Here is a 23,744-nt window from a genome sequence, read left to right as displayed (position 1 = left end):
AACTATTCATTGATTTACTGTACCAGATACAGTGAGGATACTAGAAACGTGAACACTTCCAGTTGTTTTCATCCAGGTTATTATTTCCTGAACTTTCTACTGTTCCAAAATTACAATGATTGAGTCATTCAGTTCCAATCGATTGGCTCAAGCGATGGCTACGGTAAACATCCTAAAAATAAAAAAATAAAAAAATAAAAAAATAAAAAAATAAAAAAATAAAAAAATAAAAAAATAAAAAAATAAAAAAATAAAAAAATAAAAAAATAAAAAAATAAAAAAATAAAAAAAAAAAACAGAAAAAAGGGCTCGAGGTGTTCACGATTTTTTAAAAACTTTATGAGTGCAAAGAACAGAAGCAAAAAGTACACAAAGTACCAAGTATAAAACAGGCCGGAAAAACAAAACATAGACTTACTGCTTTGTTCAAATCTTAGATTTTGTCCCCAAATATCTCCAAAACTAAAAGCCAAACCACAGAAATGAATGGACTGTCTGTCTGCATGTATGCTAAAAAACATATTTGTGTATAGAAATTGCCACTACAGACCCCCAGCATCGAGAATTTGAACAACTCTCTGAGGGGGGAGGGGGTATGTCTGGTACCCACCACCTTAATTCATAAAATCGGGTCCCTATTTTGGACCATATTGTTTTGCCCTCGCCCCTAATGTGTTTAACAATGCGAAATACCTTAGTTAGATTGTATTTGTTCAATATCGTGGAAGCGTTTACGCAATTACGTTTTTTTTCCTTTTTCAACTTCCCCCCGACTTGCATTATATTCGTTAAGACTCTGACCATTTGAATTCTACTTTTATTCATTGAGTGCTGAACCGTCGTATGGCAGCGCGAAGCATTTACGGCTACGCCGGAGATTTCGGCCCCGACACCGCTATCCGGAGATTTACAGACTGATCAGGAAGCTCGGCCGAAGCCTAAGGGAGAGATTAGTCGGCCTCTAGACCGTAGATGATTAACCCCTTGCTATGACAGACGTACGCGGTATCAAGACTTGTTGTAGCATTTTAAACTTTGGCTTGAAACCCTACGACGTGCCGTAGGAAAATGACGTAAATATGACGATTTTGACAGATTGGGACTGGAACTAGTTGATTCCAAAACAAAATGGCGGATTTCCATGAAAACGTCTTTACCGGTAATTAAACACGAAGTGCAAAAATTCTGAATGATCTCATCAAATAACAAGGTAGACATGATTATTTACTGCACTTCTCAACTGTGTATGGTAGCATTTTACAAGAAACATTTGCTGTAATGACGAGTAAATTGATCGCGTTTTTTTCGTGCCGCGTGCGACAAGTTGTGCTCGTGTAAATGGTACCAAAATTTGCCGTATACGTCAAGTCGCGCGCGGCAAATCGTGCCGTGTAAATAGGCCTTTATTATCCTCTGAAGTTAAATAAAAATATTTTATGACAACAAAATTTTGATGTTTTGTTTGAACAAAAAGTTTCAGTGTTTTTTTTTGTATAGACGACCGACGCATGCGCTTTCAAGATGGACGTTGCCAGACGGCAATTCTATAAAGTATTGTGATGTCTGTCTTGCTAGCTTGCTTATTTGCTTAATTTTCTCGCCATGATTTTATGTAGAACGCCCAGCAGTACACTAGTAAAGCTGAATTATGCAGTTGACGCGCTAAACTCAGTGACAGGCTCCTTTCGTTCACAGAGACTTGCCGAAGGAACAGAACTGACTGAAATCATCGAAGTTCTTCTTCTTCTTCTTCTTCTTCTTCTTCTTCTTCTTCTTCTTCTTCTTCTTCTTCTTCTTCTTCTTCTTCTTTTCTTCTTCTTCTTCTTCTTCTTTTTCTTCTTTTTTCTTTTCTTTTTTTCTGAGTCGTAGTTCGTTGGACGGTTTGCTTTTTTTGTCCAGGCTAGTAAACTACACTATGGCAAGGGTATAGTTCAGATGAACTTAAATCGATCCTTAACTAAGGACGTTCGTGGAAAATGCGTTAAGAATAAACGTTAATCATGCTTTTAAAACTTTGCCAGTTGGATAAACTGAAACAACAAATTAAACGCACAAAAAATGCCTACAAAATATGGGGTCACCGTGCAATGCAAGGTAAAATGACCTGTCGTGAGCTACCTAACGTGCAAGTGGTGAAAACGTAACTGAACTGAACAATTTTCGGCAAAAAAATTATATCAAATAATAGGGAAAAGGCATGAAAATGTATTTGTAGCTAATAATCTGTGTTCAAAACGCGGTTCTTTTCTAAAAAGCATTAAAACTAACACTCTTTTTTGAGAAAAAATCTGAAAAAACTGTCGCTTTGACGTTCTCCACGGGTAGAGATGAAGCAGAAAATGACATGTTTCGTTGCGATGAATAAATATCTTTTTTTTAACTGAGTGAATGAATATCTTTATATTATATATAGTATTTCTTGAATTAATAGGGGTGGGGGGGAATGGCGTCCACCATTCGTTTGAAAGAGATATGAGAACAATTTTCTTCATTTCTTGCCTTATGGAAACGTTGAAATGACGTTATGACCTAAATCATAATCATTGTTTGTTTGATTGTTTGCTCGTTCGTTTGTTTGTTTGTTTGTTTTTGTTTATTTATTTATTTATCTATATTTATATGTGTCTGTTTGTTTGTTTGCTTGTTTGTTTGTTTGTTTGTCTGTTTATTTATTTATCTATTTATTTGTTTATTTGTTTGTTTGTTTGCTTGTTTGTTTGTTTGTTTGTCTGTTTATTTATTTATTTATTTATTTATTTATCTATTTATTTATTTATTTGTTTGTTTGTTTGCTTGTTTGTTTGTTTGTTTGTCTGTTTATTTATTTATTTATCTATTTATTTATTTATTTATTTATTTATTTATTTATTTATTTGTTTGTTTGTTTGTTTGTTTGTTTGTTTGTTTGCTTAAGTTAAAACAAGCTGGATGTTCACTTGCTTCGAGTGTGTTTGTTTGTGTGTTTTTTAAATTTTGCAGTATAGCGCTTCTTTGTTTGCATATTTGTTTGCATATTTGTTTGCTCTGTTGCCTTTTTCTTTTTTTTCTCGGCTTTCTTTCTGGGAATTTTTAGGCGTTGTAGACATAATTTCATCGGCTTGATTCACTGACTGATATTTTTCCCCAGATGTTTTTGACACAAAGAGGATTGAATTTATTTTACAGCAAGAAAAGAAAATTAATTTTTAGTATAGCTTAGGTATGGCGTACCGTTATGACTGAATATATAAGATCTTATTTAACAAAGTTCCGGATCGCTTCGATCGTTGTCTCTTACTTTTCACGCTTATAAACGACAGCACGGAAGTACACTGTCCGGCACACTAAAAACGTGGTCAAAAAATGAGAAAGCATTTTTATGACAGCGTTTTTCGCCTGGAGGCTCTTAAGCCAAAGTAGCTAGTGAGGGCATTTCAGTGCAGATCATGCGAAAGACTTCTAACAAAGAGAGAAGTAATACTCTCTTAGAAGTCGACCAGCCAATCAATACTTAGGTCAACTTGTCATTCTGTCTGTCTCATAGTGAATATTAAAACAACATTTCAAATTTATGCAAAAATAGCGAAAATTTCAAATCAAACGATGATAAAAACCAGATCCAAATAAAAATTGCAACATTTTTCCCGCGTGAAGAAAGAAAATTAAAATGTAAAAGCCGGCACTGATTTTGTAAAAGAAAATGCTTTTACTGTTTATTCGAAAAAAGAAATTCAAAGTAATAAATAATTCATTTATTTAAAAAAAATACAAAAAAGGCTGTTCTGTTTATTACGCTATGCTAATGTGATAGTCAATGTTCTGTGATAAAAATCGCCGAAGATTAGTTCCAAGCAAGGCCATGTGTGGATCACCAATAGTCGTAGATGAGACAATTTCATTGTTTTCAAAATGACATATCGACATATTTGAATATCATGAATTAAATCTAGCTTCTTCAATTCATCATCTTCACATATGGTAAAGGAATATTGCGTTAAAGCAAGCTAGAGTTTCATTCGATAGTGAACGGCGCCGTCGTCAGTTCGATTCCACCAATTCACCACGAAAAGGATAACATTCTCAATACCACGAAAAAAACTTCTGATAAAACTCCTAGCTACAAGATCAAGGTATATATTTTCCTTTTTCTTTTTCATTTATATATCATATTTTTAGTTTTTTTCGAGTATTTATTTTTTGGCGTTGGGTACAGGTGTTAACTTTTAAAAGGGGGGAAAAACCTGTTTTCATGAGCAACCCCGAGAAATTTTCCTTGACTTGACTTGAGAGGATTTAAATTTGTTACATTCATTTTGATTTTTTATCAGCTTTAAGCATTATTCATATTTTCCCCGGTGTCGGTGATATTAAAGCCCCTTGTAAACCCTTCGATTTACTTTTTGTCATGTTTTAAATAATTTCGCTTGCCAACTGGGTTCCGGATTATTGCTCCTATTGGTCTTCTTCACATCGATTGCCTTTACAACTGGGGAAAAAATCCCTCGCAATAAGTTTTGGTTTAACTGCTAAAGATAAAGCTTATCCTTTGTTATTTCCTGTAGCCTTTTGAATCCGAAGCCAGAAATCCTAAGTAGCCTTATGCCTTGAAAAATAGAATTGATATTGCTATACTGTAACTATGATTACGGTTATCATGAGTTATTTTGCTAATTTAATCGAATGTATGTTGTCGTTGTCATCAGCGTATATGATGGCGTTAAAGATTGCTCCTTGAGAGGCATTCTGCTGCAATCTTCAAAGAACTCGACCGCAAGAAGATAATCTGGGATTTTCTTGTCTGAAATGATCGACAAATGCCGCTATCACGTTCGAGGTAACTTTATGTACGCTGTATAAAGCGAGGACTTTCATCGCCATTAAGGGAAAAGCAAACAAATACGAGAATCTCGAAGACCACAAGAAACTCGCTAAAAAAATACATCAAAACTTCCTCTTTCTATCGTGTTTAGAAGAGCAAGGATACCGAAAAAAGAACTATGCCAGGTAAAATAATCTACGTTTGTGGAGAATTTTCTACAAACAAAGTTGAGGATATTAACGCTAAACATATGATTTTGGGCAGTTTGGCTACCGTGTTTTCAGTCCGAACACATCCTTTTATACAGAGCATCGATGCTGGGCTAGACAGGACGGAACTTTTCAATACCATCACTCGTTGCCACGTTTTTGTTTTTATATACAGTAAAGAAACAGTAGACGATACCTATTATTTAAATCAGTATGGCATCGCCAAAGCTTACGGAATACCCGTAATTGGAGTAAGAGAGCCGAGTTACTTCATGCCAAATCCACTGCCAGAACAATTTTATTTTACAGAGATAGTCGACTACACAGGAGAAATACGAGACGGTAATAGCAATCGTGGTATTCCAGGACCTAAAAAACAGTTCCTGCTTGCTGATGCTTTAGTTCAAGACTTCAAGACTGCTATGGTGTATGCATCTGAGTTTCATAAGTCTTGTTTTCAAAGATTATTGCATAAAGTATCTCAGGCGTTCAACCGAACGGAAAACGAAAAGACATTTTACGCAAATTTGAAAGAACAACAGCCGCAAATTATGCCGTTTAAAGATGTGAGCAAGGCCGAAAAACCGAAAAATAAGATGATTCCGAAATGTCCTAAATGTGGTTTCTGTTTCAACAAACAGTTGATTATTGCACCGTCTTTACAAAGAGCCTCTAGTACAGGATCGCTTCTTCGAAAAGGAGATGCCTTTGAAGGTGAATCTGCCGCTCAAAAGCCTCAGCTCCAAAACAAAAAGCCTATTTTACAACCAACGACAATTTCGATTCCATGCCCGCCTTATTTAATTAAAAATCATGATTCAAAAGCTAGAACACAGCTTTCCAGTAGCGCGACAACAACGCGAAATCATGGACAAAAACCTATCGAGCCATTCAAAGGCAAACTTCAAGCAAGATCTTCAATGCTTCATAAAGTTATCCAAGAAACTGTGGATAAAAAACAGGAAAATACCATACCCGAGTTCGTTCCTAAAGGAGAAAGGAAAGAAACAGAAGGAGAAAATATGGACCCAAATGCCAAGGAAACGCGGACGTTACGAAAACAAAGTCGCATTTCGAATGCCAGCTGGGCTGATAAATTGAAATTGAAACTCCGCAGACAATCTAGCTTGCCAGTGATTCCGACGACCTATCTTGTTACTACCCCAGCGGGATCCGATAAACAATTATCGTTCGTCAAGTACCCCCCAGATAGCTTGTCGCCCCGCCAGAGTTTACTGCCCATATTTTCTGAAGACGAAGAACAAGAGACGATCCACATCTCTCGAGCACCAAGTCCAGATGGCGGATCGAGTTGGTAAGACTTACACAAAAAAAGTATATGTAATAACATATTTAGCTACACTATACAATATATATAATCTAATCACGAATACATATATGCGTGAGTCATATGAATCAAGCACTAAAATTCTATATTTCTATCAAAAAAAATTTTCTGGTAAAATATTTTTGAACAAATTAAATTCGGCGCCTTTGATTCCTTTTTTCTTGATTAGTTTATTCAAAAACTGAAGTATTTATTTTGATATTTCTATTTGTTTATTTATTTTAGTTCATGTTTTGATCCCTAGGAATCGATAGATCAATCTAAGAGTACAATTTTTCACGATCTGGAAAGTTCTATCGCACCGCTCACGCTGCTTGCTCAAGCTGTCAAATCTAGTACCGATCCGAAATCTAAAAATATTAAATATTTTTGGGGGCTAAAGGAAATCTTTAGATTTTACTGACAACTGAAAACTAAATTGCTCATTTTTTTCTTTTCCTTCCTCTAATTTTCTATTTCTTCCCATTTTACCATCTTTCTGTCTTTCTATGCTTTTTTCTTTCAAAATTTCAAAGTACAAGAATATTTGTATAATTTTCGGTGTAAAATTGCGTTGTTGTTCGGTTCGTCACATTTAGCTAGCTACTTAAAATGGACAGGTGAAAACCATTAGAAAAAAATCTAAAAATATCTCCTAGTAACAAAAACAATATTCAGTGATTATTTCTTTTTTTGTAGTGTTGTGGCTGATCATTCTAAAGGCGCTCAGTCATCATAGATGAATTCCACGAAAAGGTGTAGGATTCGTGAGTGTTTTTGAGATGAAGAGTCGATATGGAATACTAAGGGGGGGGAAACGATAACAAACGACAGGAAACGGTTTTAAAAGAAAGACTGAAAGATTGCATAAATGATATTTTTGCTTGTGGTAATATGTAACGTTAGATATTGAAGCAGTTTATTGAACACTAAATTTGTAAATTCAAGGAGGACTGATCGATCATGATGAGATAAAAACACTTTCTTGATTGGACAAATAATAATAATAAGGAAAAACGAAAGAAAAAATATTAAGCAAAGGGAACTGAAAGAAAGAAAGAAAGAAAGAAAGAAAGAAAGAAAGAAAGAAAGAAAGAAAGAAAGAAAGAAAGAAAGAAAGAAAGAAAGAAAGAAACTAAAGAAAGAAACTAAAGAAAGAAACTAAAGAAAAAAAGGAAGGAAGAGGGAAAGAAAGAATTCGAAACAAAGGAAGAAAGAAAGAAAGAAAGAAAGAAAATGCGTAGGATTTTGCTCAAAAACACTAATTAGACAACAACGTTATTGGTTCAGTAAGTGTGAACAAGCTATGAAGGACGGAAAAACCGCAACTTATTATATATAGAAAATATTTGGAAACCGAATGCCTTGATTTCGTGTTCGAAGTTTTGTTAATCAAAACGTTTCTGATGTAATCTTTCTTGATTGCTAACTAACATTTAAGCCATTTGCCAATCACTTTGATGTATCCAACCGTCGACCAATCCGGATCTGATTTATCGTGGAATCAAACGTATCAAAGATATCAAATATAACGAAATTCAAAATTCAAGTTGTAAAATTTAAAACTTGGTTCGCTTTCCCAAAATACACCTACGCGAAAAATGTTAGAAAATAATATATTCTCACAGTTCTAAGACGTAATTGAGGCTCAAAGTAGTTTAGCTGTTTGTTAAGAGCTAGTTCGAGGTATGATTAGAATGTCTGATTCAAGAAACAAACCTATTAGAGAGCTGTCAGTATATTGGCCATCATGGCACTGAACAACACTTACTTCGAACTTCTTAACGCTTTTCATAAAATAGTTTTATATGAAAAGTCTCTTTATTTTCCGTTCAGCCTAATGTATCTAGAATAATAACACGCTAATCTGTTGATGGTTTTGAAGTATTGTCGAGGCTTTTACCCTGTGCTACAGGTTACATTTCGATTCCTGTGGTTGTAAAGAGCGAGCGCTAGGAAAGAAGGCAACAAGCGAGAATAAATAACGAGGCTTTCAAAAAGACGATCAAATTTAAAGAGTAAAACCGCTGGTGGAAATGACCGCATGCGCAGTTTACGATTAAGGAACGTACCCCGGTAGACACTAGAGAAAAACATTTACGCATGCGTGCATTTTAGCACGTTTTCTAAGAATTTTGAAGAGTTTGAGTGAGAAAATAAGTGTTTGTTTTCTTCAAGTATACTAAAAAGTTCGCGAGTATACTTTTGTCAGACCAAGATACTGTATTAACAAACACAATAAAAAAGAATTAGCCTTAAGTTTCAAGCATGGACACTAAGTTTTGGCATTTTGTGAAAAAGTCCAATTTATGTTTTAAAGCCAAATTTACATATGTATTGACTAATTTGCATACGGACTCAGAACATTGCGCAGACGTTTTTCACTCGTGTCACCCCGGTAGTGCTCCCGACCTCTGGTACTTGATTTGACAGTATTGATCGAGTCATGCTTATTAGACTAATATCAACAAAAATGAATAGGATAGCCAACACCTAGGATTACATTCCTAGAGGTGGTGCGATGGATACAGGATATCCAGCCCCACCCTCCCCACCCCCTCTCCCAATCGGGCCGGTCCCGCAAGAAGCTTAAGACAACAAAATTTTAAGGAAAAACTGACAACCACTTTGATTTCAAGTTTTTTCACAGACATGTTTTGAAGTTTTCATGCTGTAGTTATCAGTGTGAGGAATGTGCACAATGGCTTGTAAAGAAAAATCTATTTCAAAAATCTATCTTGAAAAAGTTCCTTATTCGTAGAATACCGCTGTGTTTCTTGGGTTACGAGCAGACTCATTTACACAGGTTTATCCTCACTTCAGCGAAATATTCGCAAATACAAAAGGAAAGAATCCATAACCCCTTACGCCAATTTTATTTATAATAACCACTGTAAGCGACCAACTTATATAACTGGATGTAACAATATATTGATCATTTTGAAATTGAGTCTACTAAATTGAGGCTACTAAATCCTGAGAAACACATAGCTCGCTGGAACTAGCTAAAGTATTACCAATAATTTAGGGCAGTTTTTTCCCCCGGTAGATAAAGGTTGTCTTTTCACTCAAAATATTATGGAAACTTCTGATACTTTTCGGTTATATATAGCTGCATGACAATGATTTTGGCTACGAGTTTATTTTTTTAAATAGTTTTTAGCTCTCGTAAAGTGCAAACACGGTTTAGAGTGATTTTATTTAACTCGTGAAACGATTGCAAAAATCACTTGTTATAACTGTAATAATTAATCATATAATTTACATACCGCTCAACTTATTAAAATATTCTAAAGCGCTTTACATTCATGGGTAGAAAATAAAGAAAACAAAATTCTATCATGAAAACCGATATAAAATGAGGAAAAGCTATTAATGCAGTAAGGAAAAAATCACTAGACATCAATTATGAAATAAAACCACTCTACTACATTAAAACAGTCGGTTATTAGCCATTTGAAGGTCGAGGGAAAAACTGGTTCGAGTTGGCATTGCAGTGCATTTTGGGGCTGCTCTAGGAGACGAAATAGACGCCATGTTGGAAATACGTCTAACTGTCTCATGTCTATATGTATATAAACCCACAATGCATTGCAGTACCAAATCGAACTAGCTTTTCCCCCTCAATCTCAGAATGGCTTACGACCAGCACTAATCATATAGGCTGCTTAATACGGCACCAATGCGCCTTATTTCATTATAACGTCACGGCTTGTTTACATCGGGTAAAATGATAGGAATTTAGGCTAAAATTAAGCTTAATTCTCTTCTTTCGAGATATTTAGCGCAATATTTAGTTGTTCTTGCCTTCACTAGCTCATAAACCAAATTTCATTGTGATTTAAGATGTGTTGTTGTCATTCCATCCTCCTCCAGCGACCATGATCCCTAGTGTTAAGACAATAGTTTGTTTTGATGTGACGTCATTATGAAATAGGGCAATACTCCATTTTACAGTTTCGTTCGAGTGACCACGAAGAATAGTTGCAAGTCGAGGCTGCAGTTTCCGCGCATAGCAAAACTATACTTTTTAACATGCACGGAAACTCCAGCCTCGGCCTGGACCGGAACTGTAAGATGGAGTATTGGACTCAGTATTTTGTACTATATATGTATACTGATATGAACCATACAAAAGATTCCAATAAACTTGCTTTAACCATTGTAATAATTTGTTGATTTTATTACATCGAGGTCGGAGAAAGATAAAGAAAAAGAAAAGGAAAAAGAAAAAGAAAATTAACGAGGCCAGAAATGAGAAAATGGCCGACCTCCTCAATGGAACAAACTGTCACGTGATCATTTCCCGCCATATTGAAGCCGGCAAACCACAGGGAGCCTAAGCTAAGTGAAAACTACGCATTACCAAAAAAGAAAAGAAAAAAGAAAAAAAAGAAAAAAATTAAAGAAGAAGAAGAAGGCTCTTTTAAACACATTTCAAAATTATAGTGAGAATGAGGCTAAAAGGACAGTACCAAAATAAAAACAGAATTTTTTTGTACGTATTTTCTAGTAGTGCAGTGCACTCGCCGGCCTTATATAACCTAAGGGATTCCGTTCCTAGACCCGGCTTCGCATAGGAGTAGAGTTTGCTAGGTCTCTCCCTTGATTCGAGGGTCTTTCTTTGTCCGCAAAAACTAACACGCTTAAATTCAAATCAGATAAAGAAATTAATTGTGCCCTGATTTAGACTAGATTAGTAGATAGTTTCTTCTTCTACTGGGCTCCCTGTACTATATATTGAAATATATCATTTAAAAGAGTAGGTTATCAGACTCGTACCCAATTAATCGCTTCTCTTCTCTTATTGATCTTACGCTGTGGTCGATGGGAAGGCCTTTAGGGATTTTGCGGTCTGTCAAGAAAAGGAGAAAAGCCTTCGCACAGATTATAAAAGGTGAGTGACGACGGGGTACGAGTCTGGTAGACGTCACTAGCTATGGAGGTCTTCCAAACTTAGGAAGAAAATATCATTTTTAAAAGATCAAATTCGAATATTTAAGTTTGTTATCGGCGAAAAATGTAAAAACGCATAATTATTACAGAAGAACATTGAAACTGATTTCCTGATTTGAAGTCATGTCTTCTCGCATACACGTGACTAAGTTGCATTATGATGCAAAAACCATTATTATTCTAATTAATAATTAAATTTTACTATCATGGTGACCAATTTATTCCAGCTACTGATTGCATTTATAGTATCATATATTATTTAATTATTCATAATCGATTGTTGTATTTCAGTTTCTCGTATATTTAGCTTTTTGTATTTTAAAACCCTTTTACCTTGTGTTTAATTATGAATGTCTAGAAAACGTTCCCCTCGTCTAGAATTTAAAATCAGCATTAAATTTGTGTTACATGGATTTTAATCAATAAAAAGTACAGCCAAAACCATTGCTGCTTATCAATAGCTCTCGACACTAGAATCGCGACATTTTCTCTGCGCCTGCGACACTAGAGAAAAACGCGTTTGCGTATGCGTGCATTTCAGCACGTTTTCTAGGAATTTTGAAGAGTTTGAGTGAGAAAATAAACTGTTTGTTTTCTCCGAGTATACAAAAAAAATCGCGAGAATACTTTTGTCAGACTAAGATGTACTGTATTAACAAACACAATATGAAAGAATTAGCCTTAAGTTTCAAGCATGGACACTACGATTTGGCATTTGGTGAAGTCATTTTATCAGGCATGTTTGAAAGTCAAATTTACATTTATTTACTAATTTACATACGGATTCAGAGCATTCGCAGACGTTTTTCACTCGTGTCTGCGCATGCACGATACGATGTATTTCGTCGAGCATGCGCAATTAGAGTTAGGATGACACGACTCGTTCCAGAGCCGGTCTACTTCGACGATCGATGCGGCGGCCATCTTGAATCACAAGGCATTGTGGGTCGTCTAGGGGTGCAAATAGATGAAGCTTTGTTATAATCATGGCGTCATTTGCCCAGTTTACGGTTCAAAGAAAGACGGTTTAACAAGAGATGGATTAAAACAAATGAACAGTTCCACAACTGAGCAAATTTCTCAAATACCAAGGGCTCTTCATTTCAGCACCTGTTATATTTTGCCCCCTAAACAACCCATGTCTTGCGATTCGAGATGGCCGCCTCAGCGTTGAAGTAGTTTACTGCTTCGTTGAACATGCGCATCAAGAAATAAGCGATCTGGGAACGAGATTGGCCTCTGAAATTAAAGAAAATATTACGCCCAAAGTAAAGAAGTCTTATGTAGGTGTTTCTACATAACTCACAGTGGAGGAACCCCACAATCCGCGTCGCTTATAGATCTCCAAGATGGTTTGCTCTGGGCTCTTTAAGGTAATTAATTCCCTTGTTTTGCACTGCGCATTTTTCTGCGCATGCAACTAAAAGCATGGAACTAACAAAGTTTAGGCATAAAAACATGTTCCAAACCGATATTCATTTTTTTGAGTGGAGAATTTCGATTTTTGTCTCGCCCCAGTCTCCACTCGGAAAAGTGTCAGTTTTCGACTATTTTGAGATGTTTTTTTTTCCCCCCAAGATAAATCAAAAACGAGAATGGTGATCCCCATTTTTCATTTCATGTTTTTGATAAATGCAATGCTTCTGATTATATGTCAAAATATGAAAAAAAGTTTATTGGATACATTTTGAAATATTTTGAAAGTTTAAATGTGCAATTTTTGGACGTTAGTAGAGGCGCACATACCTGCATTTTTCACTAATAGTTCAAGAATCAGTCATCCAATGACTTTGATGGATTTAATAGTATAGATTATCTAGTAAACTTCGAGTTATGAGTACGTTTTGTTATATAAAAGTACTTTTAACTGTGAATAAAGGTTCTTGATTACAGCTTCCGTTTGCTACCGCATTTCACTATAAAACCCATAAATTGACATATTTGGAGAGCATCTAGCGAAAAAACGAGAACGGTGACCCCATCTTTTTATTGCAGTTTTTAAATGTCCATAACATAATTAATGTCCATGCAAAGTTTCATGACAAAGTCATTGGCAAAATTTCTTTCAAGGGAATTACCTTAACCAACAACACTTGATTAGAGGAAAATCTTTAATAGCTAACATGATGCCAGTAACTACATAACGACCTAGACAGTTTACACAAGAGAAATGAACTGATTGTAAATAATAGAAACTGGTTCAGGATACTTTAATACCATAAACGTTGTCCACTACCTCGTTCGCAGTCGACAAGTGACACATCCCTTGATCATGTAGCCATTGTCTATTACCTATTGCAGCCTTAATAATAATTTTATCAACATAATGTTTCAGAGGGATTTGTATAACAAATAGAGTATTTTTGCTAGCTAGTTCCACTTGATAATACCATGTGTAGTTTATTGGGTTGTGTGGTATATCTTAGTAATCATCTCTATCTCATGACCTGTTTTAGGGTGATATTTAGTACCGGTTATGCTGAAGTGTATTATAGTTTATTAACACTCTTAGTAGCCAATGAGGCAATATCTTTACATGAGTGATGCAGTTTTCTTATGTGCAACTATTACTTACCAGCCACTCCCACACAACACACTGAATTAGTTGAATACAGACTCACATGACCACATGAAACTTCCTTTAAAGAGACTCTCATAAAAATAGATTGAACTAATCCCTAAAGTTAAACTAATACATATAATACATTAACAAAAACGCACTTACAAGCCACACAAAGCAACAGATACAAATACAGGCCAAGAGGATGGATGTTAGTATTATCATATGTATTATCATATGGAACAAGGGATGCAGAATCTGACATTACTTAAGAAATGTCACAAACTGTTTCTCTAGCATTCTCAAACAGGACTACAAAGGTGTAAAACTACTATTCGTCATTGCCCTCCTCTCCTTCCTGTGAGTTCCAAAGCTGAAAGCAAAAGCAAAAAAACGAGAAGTTAGAAGTTAGAATAATTAATATTCATTATTGCTAGGTTTCCTTCATCATTTCTTGTCTTCAGCTGAATCGCATTTTTTTAACCAAATTCTTTCTGGCTGCCAGCAAAGACTTTTATCCGTTGATTGGCACCAAGCAATCCCTCCATTTATGTTTCCAACTCAGACAATATTAAACCAATCAGCAGCAGTAATTTTAAGTGGAATCACACAATTTGTCCTAAAACATCTAAACATTTGCTGTTCTCAAGGAAGTTACATTTTAATAAGAAAACTAGTCGTAAAAGATAACGTTTCGCTGTCATCTTGACAACATCATCAGGTCTAATGAAAACTGTAAACTCTACTATATGTAAATATAGCCAAAGGAAGTGTTAAAGTTCAATGAATAACAATGAAATAGATTAAATCAAGCGGAAAAATGACAATAAAAGCGCAAAGCAAACAAAAAATTATTAAATGAAAACTTTTGCTCTAATAGAGTCTGATTGTTTGTTAATAAGTTCAGGTTTTCTGTCTTTGATGCATAACATTTCGTAGATCAAGCAATCAAGTTTTCTTCTACGAAACATGGTCTTTTACAACTAGTTTTCTTATTATATTGTATTCCTAAAAGTTACATTTTCTTTGAACAATAGAAATTAATTCGTTAAAAATATGATCAGGTTTCATTAATCAGAGGTTAAACTTTGAAATATTATGGCTAAATTTTGGAGTTTGTGGGGCACGCAACAGTACATAAGGGGAGTTGGAAACATGAATAGAACTTTTTACTGACATGGCAGCCATCTTAAATTCTATTGTTTTAAATACAGTAAGACATTATGGAATGCCGAGGGGGCAAATATATATAAAAAATTGACTTTGCAGCTGTCAGGATGTCTTTTCATATACATGTAACTTTATGCTTTTCAATGAGAAGAACATCTAAAAAGGAATTAAATTTGCTGGTAATTATTTGAGAACGTAACCCCACCACTCTATTTCAGACGTGTTTGTCCCTTCAATATCCAATAATTCAAGATGGCCGACATATCTGTAAAAAGTTCTGTTGCATACACCTTACATTTATCAAAGACAACCACAAATAAACCTCTTCAGCTTGAGCAAAATGTTTTCCCATTTCTGATATGTTGTTCCCTGAGTATCATTTATAATGATGATGTAACGTGCCCCTGTGATTTGTTATTTAGGCTGTGCGAGCGTGCATCAAAAAAATGGATGGTGCAAGACACATGGGCTGAAATGGAAAAATTTAACTTTCAAGCTATAGAGGTCTATTTACTGAAAATATACATGAGTGCAAAAGGGTGAAAGAATAAAACTCACAGTCAAGTTATCTCTCAACAACTGCATAATTAATGTACTGTCCTTATATGCATCTTCAGTAAGGCTATCAAGCTCAGCTATGGCATCATCAAATGCCTACAAACAATAAAGAATAATCAATGAGAAAAAAACACAACAGAAATGATCACCTATTGATGCTTTTCAACCATTCCCAAGAGAATTAAATAACAAAAGACATGGCAGCCATGTTGGATATAACAAAAGAATTCATTGACAATTTTTTTGTTAAATTCCTCCAACATGGCCACCGTGAAAACCATCAGTAGGAGAAATTTATGTAAATATAAAGAACTATAACACAGATTTTCTTATCAAACCTACAGATCACCATTACAAATCATATTATATACACTCAATAAACCCTTTTCCAGTTACAATGGACCCTTCTCGAAAGTATCATGGATGCGAGGTTAGCATGGAAATACAAAAGAAATCACACTTTTTCTCAATGGAATTTGTGGCATTGCTTTTGTATTTCCATGTTAGCCTTGCATTCAAGACAATAATTGTCTTATTTTAATAAGGGTTCATTACTGCTGTAATGTTTGACAACAGACGCAATTTCAAAATGGCAAAGAAAGCACAAAGGAAAGTACCAAAGAATTTTGACATGAAATGCATGAATAGAAATGCATTTTTTTCTGAATCAAGGCTATCCCAAATGGCCAAAATGCACAAATCGAAAACAAACATAAAAAAATGTTGACATTTTTAAACAACAGAAACACATCACTGAATTGAGGCTAACCCTGTAATAATGCGTCATTTAAATGACCAGAAACTGGAGTATTGCAAAATCAATGTTGGGTTAGGATAATGGATAATGGATAAAGGATAATGATGTTGTTTCCCAGTAATACCTTTAAAGCACAATGAGCAAAAGTATGACAGTGCTATGTATGTATTCTCATACTCCTATGCACAGGCTTTTGTATGTTAAACCAAAACATTTCAATGCGAAACTGGCTGGTTTTACCAAATAAGGTGTACAAGAGCTTTTTTGGCAGGAAAAAAGCCAGTGGTTATGCTTTTGCGCATGTGTTGCCCTTAAGTCCAGGCTTCTATTTCTATGATAGTGATTTTGCAATAGAGAGTATATATTTCTAAATAGATGGAACTACAAAAATAACCTCATCCATCACTTTGTCTGCAGTGTCAAATGCATTTTCTAAAATCCACTGGGCTGATCAAAGTAAGGGCACACCTAACTCATATATTTAATATGTTTGAATTTAGCATGTTAGGTTTTGAGGATGGAGGAAAACTGAAGAGCCCTGAAAGAAACCTTTGAATGGAGCAACAGATAAAAAAGCCCTTCTCACATTTGATACCCCTTCCAGGAATCATACCCTGAAGACCTCAGAATGAAAGAATGAAAACAATGCTTTCCAATTTTGAATTGTGGAGCCAACTAGAAACTAGCTGAAAATAGCCTTTCAATATATCTTTTTATTCCCACAAGAAAAGGACAATGGCTATATAGCTGTTTCATGTAACATAAGGGTCAAATTACCATTCTTGTGCAGAGTCTACATTGTAGGTTTCTGATTGGCTTGACATTGGCTTGCAGTGTTTTCAAATTCATTCTACAATTTGATTTGTTCTCAATGTATTAGTCACATTGTTATACCCAGTGGCTAACAAACATGTGGCTCTCACTCCATGCTCACATTGAATTTAAAGGTGATCTCTGTGGAGGGAGGAAAACGAGAGAACCCGCAGAAATACCCATGAAGCAGGTGACAGGGGAGAACCAATTAGAAACTCTACTCACGTACAACACCGACTTGAACTCAGGTTGCACTGCTGAGAGGTGATTGCTTTCACTGCAATGCTACCCATGCCTCCATAGAATAAGTTGAAAAGTTGTAATGTTACCTGTTTGGCCAATTTACAGGCTTGTGCCTGGTCTTCTAAGATTTCATAGTAGAAAACAGAAAAGTTCAAAGCCAATCCCAGACGAATCGGATCAGTGGTCTTCATATCTTTGTCTTTACAGGCTTCCATGGCTTCAGTGTAGGCTTTCTTTGAAGCCTCAACAACATCTGTCAGGGAGAAAAGATGTCAGTTAATATCAAAGCTCTATGGCCTTGGGTTTATACACCTATTTGGAATCCCCAAAGGCAATAGGCAAAAAGCAATAGGAGATAGATCATTCCTAAATCTGTGTTACTGTGTGAGGTGTTTCTGCTTCTTTTTCTCATCAAGAACATGGACCTTAGTGTTGAGATTGATTCAATGTTTTTTGTATTTCGTATTTTGAGTGACCTATCGCATATCGCCTTTGGCAATGATGGTTTGTTTTTGTTTTTTGAAACAGGCGTATGAAAGTCCTTATTACTCTTCATATGGCAAGCATGCTGACCAAGACAAAAGAATGTAACAGGAAAATTGGTATTTTTTATTTTTTATGAAATATTTGAGTTATAACAGGTATGCTGATTGTCTGGCTACAGTGTTTATATCAGCGGACATAGAAATACTCACCCAAAATCAGTTTAAAAAATATTATGTAAGAGCAATTTGAAACAACTGCTTACATTTTTTGGAGCTGTAAAGCACTCCAAAAGGAAGAAAAACACTTTACCATTTCATTTTTTTCAATTGAAGCTAATTCCTTTTTATCTTCATTGTCAAGTTTGTCACTTTGTATACTATAGAACGTTTAAGTTGTAAAGTATTTCCAGGTCAAACTGCTCATGAAAACCACTAACATAAAGCAAAAAATATTCTCAGTGATTTAACATCCACCTGAGACAAATAGAACTTTTGACAAAAAACATACCTGTCCAATTCATAATCCAATTAGTCAGACCATATTTATTACTTGAGTTTATTTTTATTCTTAGTTTATATATTTTAATGTAAAGGCATTGAGATTTTGTAATGCCTTAGAACCACAATTATTATTATTATCATTAACAAATCCTGTCATAAAAAAAAATCTTCATGCTTTCTGTTTTGGACCAAGAATTTTTTCCCCATATGAGTGCTGTCACACTTTAAAGCTTTATCACATCCATCCCAATCTACCTTGCAAAGATTATTATATTTTATTATGTATTATTATTATTATTTATTCATTTGTAAGCATCAACCCTATTATTATTTAGCAACTTGGCAAAATTTAATCTATGTCATCTAACTCGATTATCGTCTGCTATTTTTAGATGACATGTACAAATAGGTTTTCAACTTTTTTTCCTATGTTTTCTCTGCTCTTGACAATGTAATTGTACAAATAGAGGTATTGTTGTTGTGGTTGTTGTTGTTGTCGTTACATCAACAACCTAGGTAGCTCACATGGTTTAAAATTCAATACTCTCTAGATCAGACTATGGTTCTGGCATTTCTCTGATAGCCAGACAGTACACACTTTTATATTCATTGTTCAGCATTTGTATTCATGAAATTTGTCTGAAAATCTTTATTCCTTTTCTCAACACTGTGTCCAAAATGTCAGTAAGTTTTTTCATCTTTTCATGGTGTAAAATTTCCTAGCAGTTTCCTAATAAAGATAGCAATACAGTGCAATTATGTGCACTATTCAAGAAATATTTTTGTTCAATCTGTCACAACTAATCGAATTGTAACATTTTAAGGGAGTTTTTCTTCATTTGTGATTATTTTGACAGATCTAGGCTGGGCTGTGTTTATAGTGTTCAAACGACGAAAAACAGTGATCAATGCAGTGAAATTCTAATGCCAAGACAAACACTAGTAAGTTGAGTGTTATTTTCTAATAAATTGGTATAAAGTGGGGCTCACGTTTGAATTATAAAGAAGACTACAACTGCTTTATGTATTGCATTTTTGGTCTCAATTTTGTTCCAAAACAGCTGTAGTATCTTAGGCCAGTAAAAGTGTACAATTGAGGTTGGTACTTGGATAAATGACAAATAAAACAACCATCTTAAAGGTATTTAAGATCAATTTGTGTGTAATCGTGATGGTAGATGTTACAGTTAGTATTAAAGCCCCATTCAGTAGTACTTAGCAAAACTACTTTCTTAAATAATGCATTGAATTTTTACCTACGGAGATATACTTGACAACAATGACAAATAATACATACCAAAACGACAAAAAAATGACCACATTTTAGCTAGATCGCTATGTTTATCTAAGAAACTACCTTTCTTTACCAATGAGGATAATCAAAGAAGAATAAATGGGAAGTTGTGAGTACTAAAGATGTTTGAATGAGACCTTTCAAGATGTACACTGTACCTTTTTGACACATTGTGAACATTGCATGAATGGTTTTATAAGACTAATTCTACATCAATCGGCAAAGAAAAGACGTGAATTACTCGAAGAATAAATAAAAATAACGGATATATTACTCTTGTTAGCGAAGGTTTACTATTTTATTAAGAGAATAAAGAAAAACAAGAATGAGAATAAGAAGAATCCGCGTCTCAAATCACTTTGAAATGGCTTTGAAGTTGAACAACACAAAGAAGAATTCTAAATGAGATAGAAGCACACCCACCAGCAATACTATAATCTCAAAGAAATAATCCCTGTAAAATGTACAGACTCAAAGCTTACTTTTTCTGTCATCACCAGAAGCAACTTCAGCCAGGTACCGATGATAATCACCCTTCATTTTTAAGAAGAATACCTTTGATTCAGCATCCGCAGCATTTGGAATAAGATGGTTTTCCAACAAATCCTGCAAAGTGAAATGAAAACAACAGGATATGGTACCAAAAATCGTACATGAGTTACTCTGAAGAACACTAGAATAAGACTTAAACATTAGAAGCTGTTTAGGATGCCTCTAGTGATTCATTGGAGATTTTAAAAGACACTATAGCCTATACAGGGTGGGGCGATGAGACAAAAACAACCAAAAAGACTTACCAGAACGTCTCTGCAAACCTCCTTCAATTCCGCTTCTATTTTCTCTCGGTACTCCCTAGCCATTTGTTCTTTTTTCTCGGAGTTATCTGCTTTTTGTTCTATACTAGAAATAACCCTCCAAGACGAACGCCTGGCTCCTACCACGTTCTTGTAAGCCACCGAGAGCAAGTTTCGCTCTTCCTGTTCAAGTTTTGGACTAAGCTCTGTTGCCTTCTTCATAGCATCGGCCATATCGTCGTATCTTTCCGTCTGTTCGGCATATTTTGCCTTTAGAACCAATTCTTCTTTCGTTTGTCCCATAATAGAAGGGTGTGTGGGTGCTACGAGAGCGGCAAAGTAATACAAATGCGGCGAGTATTGAACGATCCAAGATGGCCGAACGAAACGGTTCAAGGTCGATCCTGGCGCGCGCGTGCTTGAGCTCGACCCTTGCTGGGGGTAGCGTGACGTCACCTCCTCATTATACATGGTAATTTATTTCAAGTTATTCCGCTACAACCCCCTAAAAAAACCCAACCCTTTGGTCTCATCACTTCTAATTCCAGATCAACACTTCAATGCTTAAAATTAAAATATTCCCAGCTTTAAATTTTATTTTTAAATTTTGTTTTTTTATTGGAAGAAGGTTGTACATTTGGCTAAGTAGCCTGGCCTCTATTCAATAGAGCATGTATCTGCCTGCATATATCAGTATTGAAACTCTCAAATTTCGACACCACACTTCAGTCCTTTAAATTAAATTGTGATTTACAATACATAAAAGAATGTTTTTGGTTAAATTGCTGTATCAACACGTGACGTCTAAACTCATTATATATTAAATTATGTCAAATTATCCTCTACCCCCTAAAAACCCTCATAAAGCCCTTTAATCACAACAATTTAATCTTTAAAAAATATATAGCCAAGATTTTAGTTTTAATTTAAGAATTCTGAATTAAAATATACAAAAAATGCTAAAAGTTCTACTTTTGGCTAAGTAGCCTGGCCTTTATTTAATACTCATCCATGTACCATGGATATGAATCTCTTGAAGGTAAGCTCTTTTATACCGGTTACCAGTGTACTTATTTTCCCTGATTTCCTGAAATTAGGAATTCTTTTTCAGGAAGTGGCGATTAAAATGCTATAATGTCTAATTTTAGCCACATCGGATCCTTAGTATTAAAGCTTATCCAGTAGTGTGTCATGGTAAACTTCCGTTTCCTTGTGTGAGTAAAAAATATGCTTTATCTTGTCAAAATAAGTCTAATATCGGTATATATATTTCTAAACATGCCTCATAAGGATAGATAAGAAGCTAAGGCGATAGTATAACTATGTTTTTAACAAATTCATTCAATTTTCTAACCATTTTTTTTGTGTCATAGTATTAAAGAACTCACTGTTCAATATGTGAAAGATTAATTAAAAATATTAGGCTTATCTCCTGGATTAGTTTAGTTCCATTAAGGAGAATAAAGAGATAGGAACCAAGTTTATTGGAATTAAATATAATGATATATATAATACTGCATCATGAATACCCAGTTGCAGAAAACATGTCCATTGTGGCATATCCATCAGATCTAATAGCCAAGTGCCTGTGTTGAATATAGAATAAGTATGACATTGTGATTGGTCGAGCAACCAGTAGTGGTACTGATTATGAGGTTTTCTAGAACGGAAGTTATACTAAAACATTTCCTTATCCTGAATTTCGTCTTCTTTCATATTCAAGTCTAAAATGATCATACTAAAACAAGTATTCACCTGAGGAGTAGTAGATGTGATGAATATTTACCTTGACTATGTCTCAGAAAGTATTCACTGATATTCACTTTACTGTTGATGAATAATTGTTAATTATTTATAGGGAGTATGCATGCCATTTATTATTATATAGTAGGGGGAACATATATTTGTTCCAATTGAGGGTTACATACAGCATCATAATTTATTTTCTAATCAAAAAATTATGTTTACCAATAAACTTGCAATAAATGCATTCTTAGTCAATATTGAGATCTTTTCCTATTCCTAGGAGCAGATTCCAATATTCATATAGTCTGCATTGATTATGCATGGCAGGGGAGGAAGGCCGGGGGGGGGGGGGGGAGCAGGTGAAATTCAGGTAGGGGCTGAAACGCATTTGTAAAAATATCAATGTTATTCCAAATCATGTATGATTCTATAGAGTATGATTTCTTTCTTTACTTATAAATTTAAACTAATAATTTCTTCCCATTTTGTTACATTAGTTAGGAACTTTGATGAATGACTGGACAAATATATCAGACAAATGGAATATGATTGCTAGTTTCATACTCATTGGTTCATAGATAATTACCTTTGCTTGTACGCACATCAACTGGCATATAAATGGCAAGCAAACTTGTACAATATGTAGTAGTGCGAGGTGATTTGCTACGTTCTATGAGCTGGCCGACTGGTGCTGTTATTGCACAAGCATGTCATGCTTGTAGCGCTGTTATCTGGCTATTCAAAGATGACCCAAATACCATAGAGTATGCAAAAGATATTGACCATATGCACAAAGTTGTGCTTGAGGTAAATAATCAGAATCAGTCAGTCAGTCAGTCAGTCAGTCAGTCAGTCAGTCAGTCAGTAACATTTTCAAAAATTGAATAACCTTTAATTAATAGACTTCTTATATCTTTATTAGTGTGATGTTTCCCATTTCAGACCATGTGTCATTCTCTTGAGAATAAGATCCTTTGTTTGAGTTGTATCCATATTCATGTGTCTTCTCATGCACAAACGTTAAACAAAGGGATGATACTCTAGGAAATGACACGTGGTCTGAAATGGGGAAAAAAATAAGCCCAAGGTTAAAGAAGGTCTCAACTAGTTACCAGGTTTCTTTACTTTTTTCAGGCAAAAGATGAGGAACAGCTGAACAATATTTCAATGGCATTAACAGCTGATAATATCGACCATAAGTTATGGATAGAACAGCCAGAAAACTATGTCACATGCCTGGCAACGAAACCCTACACGAAAGACCAAATACAAAAATACTTCAAGAAATTGAAGCTTTTTAAATAAAGATTTTTGCATTGTGGCTGAAGCATTAATTATTTTATATAGTTTAAGGTAATGCGAAAGTGCATTCGCTCGTTGTGTGCATCAGTTTCTGCGCGTGCGCTCTTTATTAATTTTCGAAGTATTCAGTGGCTGGGCTTCCTGTGGTGGAGCTCTTTCAATCTGGAGTATCAAGGCATTTTCATCTTCAACAGCGATTATCTAGAAATCTTACGCGGTTACCTATCCTGA

At 35.0% G+C, this 23,744-nt stretch overlaps 3 protein-coding genes across 6 annotated transcripts; 2 read left to right on the top strand and 1 right to left on the bottom strand.

Annotated features, from left to right (window-relative positions):
• Positions 1 to 3,818: 3,818 nt before the first annotated feature.
• LOC116286455 (uncharacterized) lies at positions 3,819 to 11,734 on the top strand. 3 transcript variants are annotated; one of them, XM_031692973.2, is made up of 4 exons: positions 3,819 to 4,109; positions 4,683 to 6,322; positions 7,034 to 7,090; positions 10,529 to 11,734. In XM_031692973.2, the coding sequence occupies exons 2-3, from the start codon at positions 4,977 to 4,979 to the stop codon at positions 7,071 to 7,073; spliced, it is 1,386 nt and encodes a 461-aa protein (XP_031548833.2). In that variant the 5' UTR covers positions 3,819 to 4,109; positions 4,683 to 4,976; the 3' UTR covers positions 7,074 to 7,090; positions 10,529 to 11,734. The 3 variants fall into 3 exon arrangements, with proteins under 3 accessions (XP_031548833.2, XP_031548832.2, XP_088885425.1); XM_031692972.2 differs by lacking the exon at positions 7,034 to 7,090; XM_089029299.1 differs by lacking the exon at positions 10,529 to 11,734 and having other exon boundaries at positions 7,034 to 10,505.
• Positions 11,735 to 13,387: 1,653 nt separating this feature from the next.
• LOC116286467 (14-3-3-like protein 2) lies at positions 13,388 to 20,887 on the bottom strand. Its single transcript, XM_031692987.2, has 5 exons — positions 20,469 to 20,887; positions 20,154 to 20,277; positions 17,478 to 17,644; positions 15,579 to 15,674; positions 13,388 to 14,223 (listed from the first exon to the last, which is right to left on the bottom strand). The coding sequence occupies exons 1-5, from the start codon at positions 20,766 to 20,768 to the stop codon at positions 14,182 to 14,184; spliced, it is 729 nt and encodes a 242-aa protein (XP_031548847.1). The 5' UTR covers positions 20,769 to 20,887; the 3' UTR covers positions 13,388 to 14,181.
• Positions 20,888 to 21,385: 498 nt separating this feature from the next.
• Positions 21,386 to 23,532, top strand: LOC116286468 (putative peptidyl-tRNA hydrolase PTRHD1). Of its 2 annotated transcripts, none has more exons than XM_031692988.2 (3): positions 21,386 to 21,504; positions 22,709 to 23,018; positions 23,346 to 23,532. In XM_031692988.2, the coding sequence occupies exons 2-3, from the start codon at positions 22,830 to 22,832 to the stop codon at positions 23,514 to 23,516; spliced, it is 360 nt and encodes a 119-aa protein (XP_031548848.1). In that variant the 5' UTR covers positions 21,386 to 21,504; positions 22,709 to 22,829; the 3' UTR covers positions 23,517 to 23,532. The 2 variants fall into 2 exon arrangements, with proteins under 2 accessions (XP_031548848.1, XP_031548849.1); XM_031692989.2 differs by lacking the exon at positions 21,386 to 21,504 and adding an exon at positions 21,586 to 21,679.
• The last annotated feature ends 212 nt before the right edge of the window (positions 23,533 to 23,744 follow it).

Source organism: Actinia tenebrosa, unplaced genomic scaffold, assembly GCF_029948245.1.
Source record: "Actinia tenebrosa isolate PJP-AT-01 unplaced genomic scaffold, QUT_ActTen_1.0 PGA_scaffold13__45_contigs__length_12533684, whole genome shotgun sequence".
Lineage (NCBI taxonomy): Eukaryota > Metazoa > Cnidaria > Anthozoa > Actiniaria > Actiniidae > Actinia > Actinia tenebrosa.
Note: the sequence above shows the minus strand (reverse complement) of the source record. Positions and strands in the feature narration are given on the sequence as shown.